The 19,527-nt window shown below is 58.1% G+C and overlaps 2 protein-coding genes across 4 annotated transcripts; both read left to right on the top strand.

Annotated features, from left to right (window-relative positions):
- Positions 1–351: 351 nt before the first annotated feature.
- Positions 352–5,828, top strand: PRR14 (proline rich 14). Of its 3 annotated transcripts, none has more exons than XM_032842598.1 (12): positions 403–558; positions 1,367–1,438; positions 1,562–1,730; positions 2,327–2,448; positions 2,521–2,710; positions 2,942–2,985; positions 3,224–3,288; positions 3,600–4,188; positions 4,765–4,834; positions 4,915–5,006; positions 5,294–5,365; positions 5,456–5,828. In XM_032842598.1, the coding sequence occupies exons 2-12, from the start codon at positions 1,416–1,418 to the stop codon at positions 5,733–5,735; spliced, it is 1,716 nt and encodes a 571-aa protein (XP_032698489.1). In that variant the 5' UTR covers positions 403–558; positions 1,367–1,415; the 3' UTR covers positions 5,736–5,828. The 3 variants fall into 3 exon arrangements, with proteins under 3 accessions (XP_032698491.1, XP_032698489.1, XP_032698488.1); XM_032842597.1 differs by having other exon boundaries at positions 408–558; positions 3,179–3,288; XM_032842600.1 differs by lacking the exon at positions 1,367–1,438 and having other exon boundaries at positions 352–558; positions 3,179–3,288.
- A 1,413-nt stretch (positions 5,829–7,241) lies between these two features.
- Positions 7,242–19,130, top strand: FBRS (fibrosin). The gene is given in 19 exon segments (XM_032842547.1): positions 7,242–8,872; positions 9,162–9,341; positions 10,088–10,123; positions 10,244–10,273; positions 11,353–11,401; positions 11,493–11,793; positions 13,188–13,350; positions 13,352–13,490; positions 13,701–13,906; positions 14,022–14,066; positions 14,284–14,379; positions 14,636–14,704; positions 15,506–15,535; positions 15,917–15,988; positions 16,306–16,426; positions 16,532–16,612; positions 17,584–17,667; positions 17,797–18,004; positions 18,095–19,130. Coding segments are annotated over 19 exon segments (2,955 nt in total). The 5' UTR covers positions 7,242–8,416; the 3' UTR covers positions 18,684–19,130.
- The last annotated feature ends 397 nt before the right edge of the window (positions 19,131–19,527 follow it).

Below are 19,527 nucleotides of genomic sequence, written 5' to 3'. Positions count from 1 at the left end.
AGGCTCTGGTTCCTGGTCCCGCCCCAAAATCATCTCAGCGACTTAGGAACCGGCTTGAGGATTCCCGGAGGGTACCGGAACCGCCCTCAATGAGGCCTCTCTAGGAAATTGGGAATTTCCCATGTCGTTAGTATTCAGTTCATGTTTATTGGCCTAAGAACTAAAGAACCGGAAGGTGCCCTTAAAAAAGGTGGCGGCTCTCTATTCACTACAGCTACCTCAGTAGCTCAAGAAACTTGGCCTGGTCTTCAGCCGCTGACTGCCTGGCCTTCAGAAAATGACACCATCCGGTCCACTTTGGTTCATCGAGGACAGAGCTACCTGCCCTCAACTATAATGGCGGCGGTGCCCAATTTGGCTTCTTGCCCCTAGGGAAGATGGCTGCCAGGTGGCTTCACTTAGTTTCTCGCCACCCCGGAAGACGGGGACCGGCGATTGGGCGGTGCCCGAGGGCTCGGAGAAGAAGGCCCTTGGCGGTTGGGCAGTGCTGGGTAAGGCTGGTTTTAAAGGAGCCGGAGGTAGGAGCCGTCGAAGACCCGGGATCCGCGGGAGGCGGCGGTGAGCGGCGCGCGGGGGAGGGCACCGAGCGGCTGGAGAGAGGGCGGGAGGAGGGAGGGAGGGAGGGAAGCAAACATTTGAACCATCTGGTCCCGGGCTGGGGAGAGCGCTGGGCGGGGAGCCGGGGGGTGGGGGGAGAGGGGGTCTGTGGGCGGGACCTCCCGGGATTGGCGTGAAGGGGGTATCTGCTTGACAGTAGATCCCCGGGGATCCGGACTGAGTTCGTGATGCTCAAGCTCGGGCCACTCCTATCTGAGTGGAGCTTTGCGGAGCCCAAACTCACAGGGAGAGAGGATCCCCGCGGCGTCTCATTGGAGGAACCGCGCTGTAGGATTCTTTCCGCAGGGATCCAGTCTAGGGGATCTGGTGGGGCGGGGGAAGGGGGAGGACCGTCGGTGTGTGGGAGTATAGCTTCGGAGTTCTTGGCCACTCGCTGGCAGTGGATGAAGATTGCAGAGGGATCCGGCGGAAAGTGAGACTCCCAGGACCGGGATCCCAGCTGATCCCGGGAGATCTCAGGGCGGATTCTATAGGGACAAAGGCCCCAGAAGCTTGGGCCGTGGGAGAAGTGGCGCCGCTGCAAGCCAGGTTCTCCCAGCAAGTACTAGTCAGGACGCGGGTGGATCCACTGATCTCGGGCGACGGCAGCGGGAAGACACCCGCTCTGGACGGCCAGCCGGGGGCGCCCTTTCACAGCCCCAGGGCTTCGGCCTTTAGGCTACCGGGAGCCGCGGGCGGACCATGAAGGGCGGAGCCCCAGGGGAAGGGCTGGCCCTCACTCCCCGCTCCCCCGCTCCCCCCATCCCAGGCTGCGACCTGGGATCCCCCAGGGACTCCCCGGAGCCGCCGCTTCCCCAATGGACTTGCCCGGGGACTCCAGGTGAGAGCGCACCCCGCCAGCCTGTCTTGAGCACGGGAAACGGGACCCTGGCGGCCGTACCGGGGAAACCACAGAGCCAACGACAGGCTCAGGCGACCGTCCTCTGCTTCTCTCATCTTCCAGTTCACCTGGCCGGTCACGTCTGTGCCGCCAGCCCCTGGCTCGAGCATTATGGGGAGCCAGGAGCCCCAAACGGCCGAGACTGCAGTCTCTAGCGGCCCCTTCACCTTTGGAAAAGGCCTCTCGGCGGGTTTTGGCTGTGGTGCTGGAAGATATTATGGCTGCCCACATGGTGAGCTCCCTGAACTGAGAGGCCCCTTTCTCCCTCAGGCCCCCTCTTCAGAACCAAAGTCAGACCAGATCACTAGTGAGGATAATTGAGACCCAAATACCTCATTCTCACACCCATAGCCAGGCAGCCTCCCTAATGCTAGAGATCTCCTTGGCTCTCACTTAATCCAACCTAGATCTGGGCAGGGTCTTTAGTGCCCACTCCCCACAAAAAAAAACCCTGCTGGGGTTTCTCTACAAGTGCTCTTAAGTATGAGAAACCCTTGCTTTCTTCCCAGCCCAACGTCTAGGCAATTCTTGGGAAGCAGGCTGAGGTCTTTGGCTCCATTGCACAGGTTAGAAAAACAGGGCAGTGACTCACCCAAGGTCACTCCTTTCCATTTCTCCAAACAGCCTGTGTGAGATTACTACAGCTTGGGACATCTACTCTCTGGCCCCGAAACTGATTCAGTTAAATGCACTTCTTTGGGTTCTTAAGCGAATTCTAGCCATAGCCTCTGTCACTTCTGTGGCATATGGCTCAGTTAGGCTCAGAAAGGCCCTGTCCAGTCCAACCTCATTTCATCGCCTTGCCCTTGACACTTCCTCCTCAATTAGGTTCCCCTGGTGTCCCAAGAAGAGACCCCCACCACACGGCACCGCAGCAACCGGCAGGATTCTATCCACAGCCAGCCGCCTGCCTCGCCACCCCAAGAGGCTACGTGGTCCTCACAGACCAGGTGAGCATGGTGGGATGGAAGGTAGGCTAGGAGCCTACCTGAGCCCCTCTGATCTTCTTGTTTCCTCTCTAGGCCTCCCGACCCACTGCACTTATGCCGAGAGCCCTTGAGCCGCATCCACCGGCCCTCTTCTACCCTGAGGCGGCGATCAAGGACAACCCCTGGCCCAGAGGAGGGCCCTTCACAAAAGGTGGACTGGGCCCCCCAGCCTACTCTGGTGGTGATGCTAGAGGACATTGCCAGCCCAAGACCCTCAACTGAGGTATGAGAATTTGGGGGTAAGGATGTAAGGGGTTCAGCTGGGATAGGTTTTTCCCAGAGCAAGGAGAACAGCATTCTATATGGAAGACACTGAGGAGAGACCTATATGAAAAAGTCTTTGGTGTGAACCCTGGCAGGCTTCTGGACGCTTGAGAGGGTCAGAATGTGGGGAGCTAGAGAGGCCATAGGGGGCTTCCCTGCCTCCCCCAAAACATCCTTTGTTTACATCCAGGGTTTTGCTGATGAGACTCCCAACTTCCTCATCCCCACGAGAAGGTGAGAGGGCTGGGGCAGGGATTATTGAAATGTCCAAGGCAGCAGTTGTCACCCCAGCGGCTAGAGCTAAGGGCATCAGAATTTGCTTGTCCAGTAGCACCTTCAGAAGCCTTAAGGGACTGGGGAGGTGCTGGCTTGGGTGGGACCTGAACCTGGAAGCTCCCTCAGCCTTTACTTTCCCCCTTCACCCCAGAGCCGAGCCCGTGACGATTGTTCACCAGTCAATGCCTCCATCCAGGGACCTGGATCCCCCATTCCAGCCATCTGCCCTGCCTGAGGACCCTCCGGAGACCCCACCACCAGGTAAGGACTCAAAGGGATGAGATTTAGGGCTCTGGAAAATCCTGGCTGAGCTTAAAAGTATCCGGGGCAGAGGTAGGGGGTGAAGGGAAGAGGCTTATCTCCCTCCCTGAGGGGAGTTTGGTGTGTGAAGATGGGGTATAGACTTCAGAGGCCTGACGTTCAACTCCTAAGTTTAGGGCTTGGTATTTTAGGCGTGGGCTTATACCTTTGTGAGAAAAGCTTAGTGGTTGGGGGAGGGGCTGAGGCTACCAAAGTAGAGCTTAGGCACATGCAGCTGAGGAATGCCCACCTGAGCCTCTCCTTCTCCTCAGCCCCGGATCCTGTACTGGAGCCCCCATCGATCCCACCGCCGTCCAGCCTTTTACGCCCCCGCCTCAGTCCCTGGGGCTTGGCCCCCCTCTTCCGTTCCGTCCGCTCCAAGCTGGAGAGCTTTGCTGACATCTTCCTCACGCCCAACAAAGTCCCACGGCCCCCACCCCCATCACCCCCCATGAAGTTGGAGTTGAAGATTGCCATCTCAGAGGCCGAGCAGTCCAGGGCTGCTGAGGACACTGCGTCTGTCAGCCCCCGGCCCCCTATCCGCCAGTGGCGAGCCCAAGACCACAGCCCCCCAGCACCTCTCTCTAAGCCCTCTCTGGGCCGAAGCCACTCCTGCCCTGATCTGGGACCTCCTGGCCCAGATGCCTGCAGCTGGCCCCCTGCTCCCCATCACCCAAGCCGGTCACGGCCCCGGCGGCACACCGTGGGTGGTGGAGAGATGGCCCGACCCCCACCACCCCCTCGGCCCTGTCTCCGGAAAGAGGTCTTCCCTCTTGGAGGAGTGGGAGGCTCTCCTACCCTTGTCACAACTTGCTCGTCCACCGCATCTTCCTCCTCCTTCTCTGAACCTGCAGAACCCAGGTAGTGCTCTCGATAAACCCTTCTTTTCTTTTCTTTTTTTTTTTTTTTGAAAGATTTTATTTATTCATTTGAGAGAGAGAGAGAGCGAGTACATGCACAAGCTGGTGGGGTGGGCAGAGGGAGAGGGAGAAGCAAACTCTGCCTTGAACAGGGAGCCTGATGTGGAGCCCAATCCCAGGACCCTAGGATCATGACCTGAGTCAGAGTAAGACACTTAACTGAGCCAGGCAGGTGCTCTTCGATAAACCCTTCTTTTTTTTTTTTTTTTTTAAGATTTTATTTATTTATTCGACAGAGAGAGATCACAAGTAGGCAGAGAGGAGGCAGAGAGAGAGAGGAGGAAGCAGGCTCCCCACCAAGGAGAGAGCCCGACGCGGGGCTCGATCCCAGGACCCGGGGATCATGACCTGAGCCGAAGGCAGAGGCTTTAACCCTCTGAGCCACCCAGGCGCCCCTCGATAAACCCTTCTTAAAGCTCTGGCACAGTCTGGGCTCAGCCTCCTTCCCTATTATCCAGTGGGCAGGAGATGGAGATATTGCTATAAATTTGTCCATGAGCCTTCACTTTCTCTGCAGGTTGGGCTCAACCAAAGGGAAGGAGCCAAGGGCCTCAGAGGACCAGGTGCTTTCAGACCAGGAGACCAAGGTAGGAGTACAGATGGGGGGAGGAGACATGTGGGAGCCTGAGGCCATGCTGCACCCTTATCCTTTGCCCTGTTTTTGCAGACCATGGGAAAGGTTTCTCGATTCAGAATACGCAGGACACCAACCCGTGCTCAGCTAAACCTTACACCAATGGGGCTGCCTCGACCAATCAGGTGAGTGGCTTATTGTACGTGGAGCTGCCTTGGCAAAACAGGTGTAGGCTCAGATCCCCTGAAGTGTGGCTTTGTCTCCTCTGAGAACATAATCCAGCTTGGAGGAGTCCATTTGGTCTGGACATGGTTTGCACCATCTGTAGATGGTAGAACCATCTGTCTGCCTTAGGCAGCATTCCTGGCCCTAGCGTGTCCCAGAAACTGAAATATAGACCGGGCCTTGTTTATCCTTTTTCCAGGGTACAGTGGCCCTGGGTTTTTCAATGGCCTCTGCTCTTTGCTCCCAGGTTGAACAAGAAGGAGTTCAGCTTAGAAGAAATTTATACCAACAAGAATTATCAGTCGCCTACAACCAGGAGGTGAGACACTTTGAAGGCTTGGGGGTGATAGAGGGAAGGCTGGAGCCACGGGCCATGCTGGTAACCAGCACCCCTCCCTGCCTGGTCCAGGACCTTTGAGACCATCTTTGAGGAACCCCGGGAGCGCAATGGGACTTTGATTTTCACCAGCTCAAAGAAGCTTCGGCGGGCTGTAGAATTTCGGGACAGCAGCCTTCCTCGATCCCGGCGGCCTTCTCGTGGGGTGCGGGCTGCAGGTGGCAGGACCCTCACCCCCAGCCTGCCCCCCAGCCCAGATGTGGGACCTCTGCTGCAGCAGCGGCTAGAGGAGCTGGATGCCTCACTCCTGGAAGAGGAAGAAGTGGATAGGGAGCAGCCCCGTCGGACCTAGGAGCTCCATCTGTTTGTCCATCCGTCCTGAAGCATCTGAGGCAGTTATATATTTTTCTCTATATTTCTAGTAAAGTTTTCGATATGTTTCTGATCCTTTTGTATGTCTCTACCTGAGTTTGAGATTGATTGACGGTACTGGCTCATGTTTCTACTTTGGCTCCGGAAGACTGGGAAATGGGGGAGGTGCCAGGGAAGGCAATGAGGGTTGGATACAGGGAAGAAGTGGGGGGAGGATCATGGGAGATACTTCCTTGATTTGAAAATTTTCCTGTGTGGAGGGATACTTTGGAACCAGCTCCGTAAGATACTGTGACCCCGGACTCCGATCAGGGTTCTCTAAATTCACTTACATCAAGGAGGAGTCGGAGGGACCCAGAGTGGAGGAAGGCCTTGATCAGGATGGCCCTGAATTCCTCCTACCGTGCAGGCGTGAACTTGCTTCTGGATTCAAGAGATAAAAGTAATCACCTGTAATTGAGCACCTACAACAACTTGTAGTATGTGCCTGACTTGCACATAGTGCTGTGAGAAGGAATTTTCACATTTACACATAGGAAAGCACGTTGAGGGGCGTCTGGCTGGCTCAGTTGGTGGAGCTTGCAGCTCTTGATCTCAGGGTGTCATGAGTTCGAGCCCCAAGTTGGGTGTAGAGATTACTTAAAAAAAAAAAAAAAAGAAAGAAAGTTGAGTGTGTAATGTGATGTCCTCATTAAAACGGTAACCCAGGCAACCAGAGGCCAGGAGTGGCATTCTCCATCTTTCAAAACTTAGAGGCACAATAGAGCAGTGACTTGGAGCACAGACTGTGTGTGGTTAGGCTTGAATCCAAAACCTGTGTAGGAAACTAAATGTGTATCAATTCCCCTCCCCCTCTGTAAAATGGGTCTAAGAACAGTACCTCCCTGAAAGACTTAACTGCCAAATGAGTTAACATGTGAGCAAAGCAGCGGACACTCAAACGCAAGGTGGTTTTTTTCCTTTCCTTATTAGCACGCGGACACCACAAGCCAACACTCTCCCACTGAAGGGAGCGATAACGGGACGCGCTTTCCTTCCCAGCGCGTCTGGCGCTCGCAAGGCACTCCGCGTGCTCGGGCCACCCCACACCGCGGGGGATCCCGCAGAGCTGCCAGCCGCTCGACAGTCTCACCACGCGCGTGCGCGAAAAGTCAGGCGGCCTGTGGGCTAAGCCAAGCGGCGGAAAGAGAGAGACGACGTATCCGGCAGTGGAGTGGAACGTTCCGCGGCCGCCCGCCGCCAAGCGGCCAACCGCCCCCTAGGACTCGCGCAGTACATCACGACTCCTAGTCTCGACGCTGTCTGAAGGCGGACCAATGAACAGAGAGCAGGAAGAGGCGGGGTCACCTGGGGGACCGCCCCAAGCGCCTACTTCTAACCAGTCGAGTCACAAGACCTGATGAAGGGCGGGGCTAATTTGACGTATACCCAATCCAAGATTTGAGGGCGGTTACATATTACCCACTCCCGGGAGCTTGACTCCGCCCTTCGCCTAGTCGTACACTTCTCAACCTATCAACGACTAAGCTTGTGGAGGGGTGAGGGGGAAGGGGGCGGAGAGTAGGAGGAGGCCGAGAGAGGAAGGAGGCGTAGGCTGAGGAGGAAGAGGGAGGAGGGGCAGGGAAGTCCTGGCGGAGAAGAGGCCCAAGACGCCAAAGGAGACAACAGGAGGGTGCGCTGGAGCTCCCCCGCCTCCCAACGGCCGTTCCGGATTCCTTACGGCGCAAGTCAGGCAGAGACGGAGGAAAGGAGGAAGAGACTTTTATGTCGGCAGACAGAGAAGCTCTACCCGTCACCGTTGCCTCACATCCGGGGCTTTGGAGGGCTGGCCCCGCGGCCCCGCCCCCCCCCTAGCCTTTCATGGCGACCGGAGGCGGAGGCTGGAAGAGACAGGCCTGGAGGAGGCCCCTTTAAATCTCCTTAAAGGGGTGGCCGCTGAACTCGGCATACTACATCGGCAACCTTAAAGGGGAAGCCATCGAACAGAAGCTGACAAACTGAGAACTGTGCTGTTGGGCGAGCTGGAGCGAGTGGGGATTCTCTCCTCCTTTTCTCCCCCACGCAAGAAGTTCTTTAAACTCAGCTTAAAGGGGAAGTAGCCGCTTGTGGAGGACCAGAAACTTAATTCCTGAGCCCTTAAAGGGGCGGCCTGCTGTTTGGAGGACCCTGAACTCCTTAAAGGGGTGGCCTCTTTTAGCCGGAGGACTTGAGACACTTTTAAAGGGGAGGTCTGCGTTTCGGGGCGAGCTTTCGGTCCCTTTTAAAGGGGTGGCCCTTCCTCTTCCTCGGGGAGACTTGTCTCGACCCCTGGCAGGGGGCGGCCACCGCACTAGGCCGGCTGGACACCATCGGGTCGTCTTAAAGGGGTCAGGGGCTGGACAACTTGAGGCCTCGCCTTAAAGGGACGGCCGCACCGTTTTCGCCGTCTCGGCTCCGCCGGCCCCACAGGGGGGGCCCTCGGGCTTGTCGCCCCGGGGGCGGCGCCGGCTCCCCGGGCCTTGGCCTTGGGGCAAGCTCGGAGCCAACAGATCCTGCTTTAAAGGGGAAGCCGTGGCCTTTCCGTCCCTGTGCAGCCGCCAGCGCCGCGCCTGCGACCCCGGGCCTGCGGACAGGCCGCTTCGGGCCCCGCCGCCTCCGGATGCGGCGCTGAGGGCGGTCGCCATGGAGACGGCAGCGGCCGCGGCTCCGGGCCCGGGCTGGGCCGCGGAGGGGGAGCGGCGGCGGCGGCGCTGCTCGCGCCGAGACCGAGACCGGGAGCAGCGGCGCCGCCGAGGTCCCGGCGGCGACGCGCCCCGGGCCCTGTTGGCCGCCCCGCGCGGCTCCTCGTCCTCCTCGTCGCCGCCACCGCCCGCCAGGCCTTGGTCGTCAGCTTCGTCCGGAGAGCGGCCCGGAGGCCCGAGACGACGGCGGCCCCGTCCCAGGCCTCGGCCCCCGCGACCCCGAGCTCGGAAGCGGCCTGCCGGCTCGGGCAGCCGCGGGGAGGAAGAGGAGGAGGAGGAGGAGGGGGGCGCAGACGACGGGGAGGCCGAGGAGGAGCCTGAGGAGGAGGAAGAAGAGGAGGAGGACTTGATCGATGGCTTCGCCATCGCCAGCTTCGCCAGCCTTGAGGCCTTGCAGGTGGGGCCTGTTGGAGCTGGGGACCTTTGGGGGCTTCAGAGGGGCAGAGAGAAGGGTATGGTGCCTGGAGTGGGTGGAGTTGAGGGGGGAATGCTGGCACCCCAAACCAGAGCAACCGGCTCCTCTGGCCAGGCCTCTGCCCCACCCTGGGGTGGGAGGAGGTAGAGTTAGTCTCCAGGGACCAGCCTCGTTACCCGGCCTGAGAGCCACTTTGGTAGCCTGGTCACCCCTAGAGAGGTCGGGAGCTTTCCTTTCTCCATCTACTTTAGTCCCACCTCCTCCTCCACAGAAGGATGCATCTCTTCAGCCCCCAGAGCGACTGGAACATCGGCTGAAGCATTCTGGGAAGCGGAAGAGGGGGGGTTCCAGTGGGGCCACTGGGGAGCCAGGGGACAGCTCTGATCGGGAGCCTGGCCGGCCCTCTGGCGATCGGGCCCGAAAATGGCCCAATAAGCGGAGAAGGAAAGAGGTGAGCTTGTCATGGATCCTTGTCCTTTAAAACTCTGGACAGAATGCCCTTCACATTAATGTTTTCCATTAGCAGTGTTGCTTCTCATCATAAACAGTGATTTTATTCTCTAATGGCAGAGGAGATGGCAGAACAAATTTGAGCCCTCACTCCTCAATCCAGGTCTGACAGAGACATTGTCCACACTCAAGCTTTTCTGCTTTTGGCTTGCCCTGTCTATTTGAAATAAGTTGGTTTTTTAGAGATGTATCAAAAAGACTTCGTGGAATCCTAAATGAATTAGGAACAGTCTCAGATCTCTCCAGGCAATAGCAGTCTAGCAAGAAAGAAACAATCTGAGCAAATACCTTGATCAAAACCTGAGAAGCTACAGAAGGCAGAGATCTGGGAGAGATGCTGCAGAAACCCACATGAGGAAGCCACTCATTCTGCCTGGGGGATGGGAGGAGGGTTGTGGTTAGGGAAAGCCCCCTAGGATGTCTTAGTCAGGCCTTGAAGGATAGTCATAAGTTTGCTAAGAGGAGAAACAGGCAAAGTTGTTTTGAGCAAAAGCACAGAGATGTGAGAATGTATTCAGAAAATGGCGAGAGCATTGGGAACAGGGGTGGGCCATAGTAGGAGAAGCAGCTAGAGAGAGAACGAGAGTGTGTCGTGAGGGGCCTTGAGTTCCTTGCTGGGGAGTTTAGACTTTATCCAGAGGCCTCTCCAGTCAGCCTTCCTTACCTCTGGACTCTGGTCTTTCTCAGGCCTCCTCCCGTCATTCTCTGGAAGCTGGATACATAGTAAGTGCTTTCCACCTGTACCGGCCCCTCCCCTCTCAATTCCTCTCTGAAAGTCCCCTCTGTCCCTTGGGCCCCACTCTTCTTCCCTCTTGTGACACTTTTGTCTTTCCTTTTCCCCAGTGTGATGCAGAAAGCGATCTGGACGAGAGGGTGAGTAGGGCTAGAACTTGTTGGGTGGGCAGTGTTGTAATTTGTAAAGTGAAGTGCAGCTCAGGGGTCTGCCATGTACAGCGAGAGAGAGCCTCCCCCTTGAGTGGGGAACATAAGTTAGATTGAGCCATGACTGGATGGGGGAAGGGGGGTACGGGCAGATTGAATGGGTAAACGACTTTTTTTCTTTGTAACTAGAGCCAGTTTCTAAAGAATAGAAAGCGCGTGCCTTGGTGTACCATCTTTTCCTAAAACTTTGGAATACCAGTGGTTCTCCACAGAAATTCAGGGTGGCTGTCGAGCTGAGCTGGTCATTCCTGCTCGCTGTTGGTCTGCTCTCACAGAATCCGACCAGAGACCACGGTTATGGCAGCGAGGACACCAAACACTTGTGATCAGTGTAGGAACATGTCTTACAAAGTTCTGTTTCAGTTTATTGTTAGGTCGGATTTGCTTGTTTTGAAATGATGTGTTTTAGTCACTCTCGCTCTATCCTTGTAACTAACTAAAAAGTGTATTCCCTGATGGGTGTCTTTTTTTCGTTTAAAAAATTGGCAGGACAGGGACTGTGGTGAACCAGAGTTCTTGTCTGTCTAAAGGAGGTGACCACTGTCTAGTCCTAGCTAATTGTTGCCATGCGACAATAGGAGCCAATTCTTAAGAGAACCTGCAAGTCTGAGTTTGTATGAGGAGTTCCTGAATTTGTAAATATCAGCAATTAGTTTCAAAGGTTTTTGCTGACACTTGTGGGCCAAACAGATCTGTAAGTCAGGTGGGCATATGGGCCAGCAGTTAGTGACAACTGACATTTTTGGCTTTGATGTGCCTACTTCTCTGACACATGAGTGCCGCCTCAATTCAGTCCTCCGGAGCTATCAAATTCTGAGGCTTAGCTATCCCACCCCTTTCTTCAAGCATAGGCCCCCCAGAACCCACAGTCTTTGCTGGACTTCACCTAAGCAGATAGAATAGACTTGGCAGCACTGCCACTTCCTAGCAGGCCCTGGGGGCTGTTAGCTTTCCTGGGTGAGGGCCTCACCTGACCAAAACCTGACCTTGTCCCTGCCCTTCTTCCCCAGGTCTCCGATGATGACCTCGACCCATCCTTTACTGTCTCAACCAGCAAAGGTTGGTCTCAAGGGCTGGGGCTGGACACAAGGGAGGGAATTCGGGGGAATATGGGCCGCAACTGAATACACCTGCTGTCCTGTCCTCGCAGCCTCGGGCCCCCACGGCGCCTTCAATGGGAACTGTGAAGCAAAACTCTCCGTAGTCCCTAAAGTGTCGGGCCTGGAGCGGAGCCAGGAACAGCCCCCAGGGCCCGACCCGCTGCTAGTGCCTTTCCCCCCGAAGGAACCACCGCCTCCACCGGCCCCTCGGCCTCCTGTCTCACCCCCTGCACCCTTGCCAGCCGCCCCCAGTCTGCCACCCCCACCCCAGCCCCAGCTGCCGCTTCGGGTCTCGCCCTTCGGCCTCCGCACTTCTCCCTATGGCAGCAGCCTGGACCTCAGCACTGGCAGGTGAGTGGTCCAGGGCTTTGGTTTGGTCTGGAAGGACCTGGTCACTTCGGCGCCAACCCCTGCATTCTGTGGCTGGGACATGGGACGGTACCTATGGGATGTGACTTGAAAAAAGGATTCTGAGGCTGAAAAGCTTGAGAGACACTGGGTGAAGCAAACGTAAAGTGATTACTCGCTTACAGGGCTTCCTAGGACCGTTTCACTGGACGTTCCTGTGCAGGGAAGTGCTCTCTGTGCCGTTTCCCAACTGTATGCGCTGCTGAGGCCTTCTTGTAAGGCACATCTGCTAGGAATAGTGTTCTTCAGAACACACTTTGGGAAATGCTGACATGATTAATTCAGGGTGCTGGCTTTGGTGTCAGTCAGACCTGGTTCAAATTCTTGCTCTGCCGCTTGTCGTGGCTGTGTGATTTTTGAAAAGTCACTTCATCTCTCTGAGCCTCAATTTTCCGTTTCGGTCAAAAAGAACTGGTAATGGTCCCTTTGTCCTGGTAAAGCTGTCGTGAGGATCGACGATGAGGTCGTGCAGTGTTTCCCAAAGTGTGCCCGTGCATCGCTAGCCGCATGCGGGATAACTTCAGCTGTTCCGGGGGAAACTTTTATTTTAGCTGTTAACGGGCTTTAGAAAAACACGATCAGTACCTCAACCCTTTGATGTCACGTGTATTGCCCGGGCGAGGCTAAGTTCAAAAGTAAGGAACTGAGTTAAGTGAAAAAAAGTAAACGGTGCAGGCGGGTACGTGGCTGCGGCAGCCGTTGGGAAGGTGGTGTGACATGGCAGAGATGTGGATTAGCGTGTAAAGCAGGTGCCAGCACTTGGCCTCCAGTGAGTGCTCGCTGAAGGGTAAGAGTCACTGATACCGTTCCTGTTATCGGTGCTGTCTCTATTATTGTCCTCGTTACCGTTCTCTTTTCTTGTTCTTGAGAAAACTAAGGCTCAGAGAGGGGCAGTGACTTGCTCAAGGTCACCCAGGGTGTTCATGGCAAGACGGGCCTAGAATTCAGGTCGCCTGACTCCTAGGCCAGGCCAGCGAGGTGCTGCTTCCACTGTCTTAGGGTGGGAACCCAGGTGGCCTGTTGTAAGGAAGCGTCACAGTGAGTGACGGGTTTCGTGCCGCGGTTGAGTCAGGAAAGGGCAAGTCACGTGGCCGGAGACGTCCGAGGCAGCTGTGTGGAAGAGACCTAGAGAGGGAGAGAGAGGGGGTTGCCGGGTGTGGGGGTTACCTCAGTCTGAGGATGGGCTCCCCGGGTGGGGGTGGGGGGTCTTGGGGGCCGGGTTCTACCACCTTCCATGTTGGAGAACCAGGGTCAAGGTATCGCCCAGGCTTCTGACCCCCTCCCGTCAGAGCTGGCACCTCCCAACCCCTCACTCATCTCCCCACTTCTCTCCCCAGCTCTTCACGGCCGCCCCCCAAGGCCCCGGCCCCTCCCGTGGCTCAGCCTCCCCCCTCATCATCCTCTTCGTCCTCTTCCTCCTCATCTGCCTCCTCCTCGTCCGCGCAGCTCACCCACCGGCCCCCGACGCCCTCACTGCCCCTGCCTTTGTCCACCCACAGCTTTCCCCCCCCCTGGGCTGCGGCCCCCCCCACCACCCCACCACCCCTCCTTGTTCTCCCCTGGCCCCACCCTGCCCCCACCTCCACCCCTGCTGCAGGTGCCAGGGCACCCTGGGGCCTCAGCCGCTAACGCCCTTTCTGGTGAGTTTGGGGTCCTGGCCGGGGTGGGGGGTGGGGGACCATGGCCCCGGGCTTGGGCCCAGCCGGCTTTGGGGCACCTGGACCTCAACAGACATCAGGGCTTGAGGAGGGAGTGGCTCAAGGCCAGGAGGGAAGGCCAGTCACCTGGGCCCGAGGAGGCTGTCCTGGTGGCGACAGACATTAAAGCCTTCTCCCCCTCCCCTCCCACAGAGCAGGACCTGATCGGCCAGGACCTGAACTCTCGCTACCTGAATGCCCAGGGTGGCCCCGAGGTGGTGGGGGCAGGGGGCTCGGCCCGGCCCCTGGCCTTCCAGTTCCACCAGCACAACCACCAGCACCAGCACACCCACCAGCACACCCACCAGCACTTCACCCCTTATCCCCCGGGCCTGCTGCCACCCCACGGCCCCCACATGGTGAGCTCCTCATTGGGCCGCTGATGAGGCCCAGAGACTTGGAGGGAGGGTGTGGCTTCCAGGGGAAGGTCCTGGGTCCCTGGCTGGCAGCTTACTCTTCCCTTCTCTTCCCTAGTTTGAGAAATACCCAGGAAAGATGGAAGGCCTTTTCCGGCATAATGTGAGTGTGTGTGTGTGTGGTGTGGTGTGTGGGCACAGAGGCATCCGTGTGTGTGGCCCTGACTGTCGGGGTCCAGTCTTCAGCTTCAAAAGCGAGAGCCTTGAGCCTGGGAGAGCTCCCTGGGAGGTTTTAGGGTGGAGGCCTGAGAACTGATGGGCAGACCAGATGTGGGCCGCACCTCCAACCCCAGCTTGGACCAGTCCCCTTCTCTCCGCAGCCGTACACGGCCTTCCCTCCCGCAGTGCCCGGCCTACCTCCGGGCCTCCCGCCGGCTGTCTCCTTTGGCTCCCTGCAGGGGGCCTTCCAGCCCAAGGTGAGCTCCCAATCCAAACGCCACCACCTCCCACCCCTACAAACCCAGACACCACTGTGCCCCCTGCCCCCCACCCCGGGGTCCACATACCTTCTTCCATTCCCCAGAGCCATGCCCTTTCTCCTGCCCTCCCATTGTGGACCCAGCTTTCTTCAGAGCTATGCTCCCTGCCTGTCCCAGCCCCCAACTTGGTTCTGGACCCCTTTTATGCCTGGTGCCAGCCCTCCTGACTGATCCCTCCACTCCCCTTTCCCAGAGCACGAACCCCGAGCTGCCACCACGACTGGGGCCAGTGCCGAGCGGGCTTCCCCAAAAGGGGACACAGGTGAGGGGGGTGCCGAGGCAGGTCCTTGAGGAACTAGAGTATCTGTTGAGGGAGAGCAGGGTTGATTGAGAGTGAACCCCTGATCCCTCCCTTTACTGTACGATCGGGATTATCCCTGAGAATCTGACAAGAGGAAATTTCTATAAATGACAAAGTTTCCCAGGCATGAGGAATAGGAATTTCATGAAGTTGCCCCAGAAATAAGATCACTAGGACAGTGGTTTTTGTAGGAGTTTTCAAATTTTTTAAATTACAAAATCCTTTTTTTTTTTTTTTAAATGACATCATACCAGGAAGTCCTGTCCATAAAACAAGGAAAAGATAAGCTGCCCCTTTGTGAAGTGGCACAGGGAGCAGCCTTCAAGCCCATGGCTCTGGGAACATTGGGAAAAGCACAGGATATGTTTCCGAGGGGGGAGACTAGACCAGATCTCTTACGGTGTTTTCTAGCAGCGGTAAAGGTTTTTTTCTAAGGAAATCTTACTCGGAGTCTCATGACATAAAGCTGTTAATAGAATGACTTGTCCAGTTGAGAAACTTGTCTTGCCTGCCCACTAACCCAGTCAGTCCCCAGTCTTCCAAGCAGAGCACGTCCTTGGGGCCCGGTTCAGGAACTTAGCGCTGGAAGGGAGACACCCAGTGCGGGAGATGGGGAAAGGAGTCTTCATAGGAGCGGGAAAGGCGTGAGGGAGCCACACAAGGTCTCCAGTGTTTGGGTGGGGATTAGGGACTGTGGAGACAAGGTGCCCAGGACAGTAAACAGGTCTGAATCGCCGCCAACCTCTGCTTTGCCATCCCCAGATCCCCGACCATTTCCGGCCACCTTTGAGGGTGAGTTTGGTGAGGACCTCAGGCTGCATGAGGCTGGGGGCTGGTGTCAGGGCATTTGGCTGAGGGCGGGTCTTGCTTGGGAATAAGTGAGAAGCCTAAGACGTGGAGGCAGCCAGATTTGGAACAGCAGAAAGGGTGAAAGGCTTATATGCCACAGACCTGGGTTCCGACGTAACCGGCTGTGGGACCTTGGGCAAGACAGTTTATCTCTCTGAGCCTCAGTTTCCTAGGCCATGAAGCGAACCTAGTCATCCCTCAGTTGTAGGGGTGATGAGTGGGGATGTTGTGTGGAAAGGCTGGGCTGAGGACCAGGCCTGGAGTGGGTGATGAGTGAACATTCTTTCCTTCCCTTTCCCTCTGGTTATCCTTCTGGGGCGGCAGAAACCAGGGAAGTGGTGTGCCATGCACGTGCGCGTGGCTTACATGATCCTGAGACACCAGGAAAAGATGAAGGTACTGGGGCTGGAGGGCTGGGGCAAGTGGGCTGGCCTGAGCCCTGGGCATCTGCATTTGGCAGAGCTTGGCCGCATCTTGGCCAGAAATGTCCCCTCCTGTCCCCGGTCGCTGCCTCAGCATTTTCACAGTTAGCATTAGCTTCTCCGGCTGAGGAGGGGGGGTGGCCCGAGAGGGCTCTGAGAGAGGTGGAAGTTAGGCACCCAAGCCCCATCTTGGCGCCCGCCAGCCCTTGGGGGGGGGCCTTAGGAGTGGAAGAGCAAGAGCAACATCTCACCCGGCTCCTCACTCACCACCCCTCTCCCTGTCCCACGCAGGGCGACTCCCACAAGCTTGACTTTCGGAACGACCTCCTGCCCTGCCTTCCGGGGCCCTATGGGGCCCTGCCCCCTGGGCAGGAGCTCTCCCACCCGGCCGCCTCCCTCTTCACTGCGACTGGTGAGTCTGGCCAGCCCTCTCGGGGTCGGAGGTTCCCTTTCTATAGCCCGAGGCCCACCTTGCGCCCACTCAGCCTCACCAGAATCTCCCACCTCTCTGCCCCAGGTGCCGTCCACGCTGCAGCCAACCCTTTCACGGCAGCTCCCGGGGCCCACGGACCCTTTCTGAGCCCCAGCACCCACATTGGTAAGAGCCAAGGGCATGTTGGGCAACCCCAGCCCAGTCCCTAACTTTGAGAAGTTCTCAAGCTGGGGATGGAAGTTAGACCTGAGAGGCAGCTGGAATGGGGATAGGCCTGGTGCCACTTGGTTTGTGACCTTGGACGAGTTACTCTAACCCCTCTGAGCCTTGACCTCCTCATCTCTATGCAGGGTGCTAGGGCAGGGCAGAGTGACTGCCAGGCTCTGCCAGCTCAGATGCGGTCTCTGAAATAGCCAGTGGTAGAGGTAGTGTGCCACCTGGGAGAGGAGGCTGGAGGAGGGCTGTGCGGGCCCAGGCAGAGCAGCGGCACTGGCTCCGGCTCCTAGCAGTTTCGGCAGGCTTTGTGGGGAGATTTCAGCTGGGTCTGGGTAGAGAGGGCATTGAGCTTGATGGCACAGGGGAACGTGTTCGTGGAAGATAAAGGTGTGAGGTGTTCCCGTAGTGGAATAGGTTAGTTGTTCTGACTGGCTATGTGCATGAGATTAGGGTCGGGTCGGGAAGGGCCCTGCATGTCAGGTGGGAGGAAGCTGGCAGAGATCTCCATGCAAACGGTTTGCTGTAGAGCTGGTCTGGGTGGCCGGTATGGGGGATTATGGGGTTAGAGCCTGATCTCTGGAGTCAGAGAGGCCCTGGGGTGGGGGGGGGTACCACTTATTGGCTAGATGACTGACCGTTGGCAAGTCACTTCACCTCTCTGAGCCTGTTTCGTCATCTTGAAGTGGGAGTGGTCCTGTCTGCCTCTCGTGGGGCTTGTCGTTTGTGAGGTTAAACACCACGATGCATGTCAAAGCTCAGCATCTTGCGAGGCCCAAGGAACAGCACCCTGTTATTAAAACCGAGTCGGAACGGCTGAGGGCTCCAGGGCCTGCTTGCTGAGCTGCGCCTTCTCTGCCAGTCTTGGCGCCTGCACAGCACTGGCTGCCCAGTGCCCTGACCATTGCCCTTTCCTCCCGCAGATCCCTTTGGGCGTCCCACAAGCTTCGCCTCCTTGGCTGCCCTCTCCAACGGGGCCTTTGGAGGCCTGGGCAGCCCTACATTCAGTGAGTGCTGGGCGGGGTGGGTGGGTGGCTGTGGCAATGAGCTGGTGGCCAGGGGTGGGGGGGTCCCCGAGTGGGGCCTTTTCCTCCTCCTCGGGGCTCCTGTCACCTTCTGCTTCACCCTCCGTCTAGACTCCGGCGCCGTCTTTGCCCAGAAAGAAAGCCCAGGGGCCCCACCAGCCTTCGCCTCCCCGCCAGACCCATGGGGCCGCCTACACCGCAGTCCTCTGGCCTTTCCTGCCTGGGTCCGGCCCCCTGAGGCCGCCCGGACGCCAGGCTCAGACAAGGAGCGGCCTGTGGAGCGGAGGGAGCCCTCTCTCACCAAGGAGGAGAAAGACAGGTGTGCCTCCCCACCACCCGCGCTGCCCGCCCTCGGTGCCACCGGCGGCCTGCTGCTCAGACCGCTGCAGGCCCTGCTTTCTCTCCCCAGGGACCTCCCCTTCTCGCGGCCCCAGCTCCGAGTTTCTCCTGCCACTCCCAAGGCCCGGGCCAGCGAGGAAGGGGCCAGGCCGGCCAAGGAATCCGTGCGGGTAAAGGAGGAGCGGAAGGAGGAGGCCGCCGCCGCTGCTGCCGCCGCTGCTGCCGCCGCTGCTGCCGCTGCTGCCGCTGCTGCTGCCGCCACTACCGGGCCTCAGGGCCTTCACCTGCTGTTTGAGAGGCCCCGGCCACCTCCCTTTCTGGGCCCTAGTCCCCCAGAGCGCTGCGCTGGCTTCCTGGAGCCGACCTGGTTGGCAGGGCCCCCTCGCCTGGCCAGGCCACCCCGCTTCTATGAGGCTGGTGAGGAGCTGACTGGCCCTGGGGCTGTGGCCGCCGCCCGCCTGTATGGTCTGGAGCCCACCCATCCCCTGCTCTACAGCCGCCTGGCGCCACCACCGCCACCCGCCGCAGCCCCGGGGACCCCTCACCTTCTCAGCAAGACCCCCCCGGGAGCCCTTTTGGGGGCACCACCTCCGCTCGTGCCCGCGCCCCGGCCCAGTTCCCCACCTAGGGCCCCTGGCCCAGCCCGGGCTGACAGGTGAGGGGAGGGGAGGGGAGGGGCGGGGGCACAGCTCCATCCCCCTTTCCTAATGACAAGGTCCTAGAGCTGAGGTTTGAAGCCAGGGCTGGAGGGCAAAGGTCATGACCTCACCAGCCACCTCTGAGGTCACCGAACCTGGGAGACTAAGCCCCAGCCCCCGCAAGATCAAGCATCAGATGGACCTTGGGGTCACTGGGAGGGCAGAGGTCACAAGCCTCTAGAGAAAGGGGTGTGTGTGAGTGTGTGAGAGTGTGTATGTGTCTGTGTGTGTGTATATGAGAGGTGAGAGTGGGGGTCATGTCAGAGGTCATAGCTCATGACCTCCTGAGGTATACCATCACTCCCCCTGAGGGCCCCTAGGCCCTTGGCTTGCCTCCCCAAGGGCTCAGTAAGCCAGAGGCCAAAGTGCCCCCCTCTCCCCTTCACCTACCATCCAAGTCCTCATGCCCTCTCAGGGCTGGGGGAGGAGGGGCTGACGGAAGGGGGGTTCCATGTACATATTTATCTCCCCTTCCACATAGCCCCCCAGACCTTTTGTACATTTTTACAGGGGTGCCCCTCCCAATAATCCCCCTTCCTGGTTAATTAAATCCTCAGACTGGTGCTGTGTTCCTAGCCTCTGGCCTCTCTGTGGGGGGAGGGGGGATTGTAGAGGGAAGAGCTGGGAGGGGAAAGGCAGGAACCCAGGGCTTATCCCTGGGAACATGGAGTCAGCAGGAGACAGAGCAGCAGGGAAGGGACCTGGGTACCTAGGCTGGAAAGAAGGGCAAATGCTTCCTGCTTGGCTGACAGCCCAGGTCTCCCACCCCCCCCCCAACTTGTTCCTGTTAACCTCTGTGTGCCAC

This window comes from Lontra canadensis, unplaced genomic scaffold, assembly GCF_010015895.1.
Source record: "Lontra canadensis isolate GAN:19392208 unplaced genomic scaffold, GSC_riverotter_1.0 scaffold132, whole genome shotgun sequence".
In the NCBI taxonomy this organism is placed as follows: Eukaryota; Metazoa; Chordata; class Mammalia; order Carnivora; family Mustelidae; genus Lontra; species Lontra canadensis.
The sequence above is the reverse complement of the archived record's forward strand: the minus strand, read 5'-3'. Positions and strand labels throughout refer to the sequence as shown.

What these genes read in the sequence shown, in the direction of transcription:
- PRR14 (XM_032842597.1), top strand. Translation starts at nt 1,416, where the DNA reads ATGGACTTGCCCGGGGACTCCAG. An exon ending in TTTCAGACCAGGAGACCAAG is followed by an intron (nt 4,835 to 4,914) that starts GTAGGAGTACAG and finishes CTGTTTTTGCAG; the next exon opens with ACCATGGGAAAGGTTTCTCG. An exon ending in GGGCTGCCTCGACCAATCAG is followed by an intron (nt 5,007 to 5,293) that starts GTGAGTGGCTTA and finishes CTTTGCTCCCAG; the next exon opens with GTTGAACAAGAAGGAGTTCA.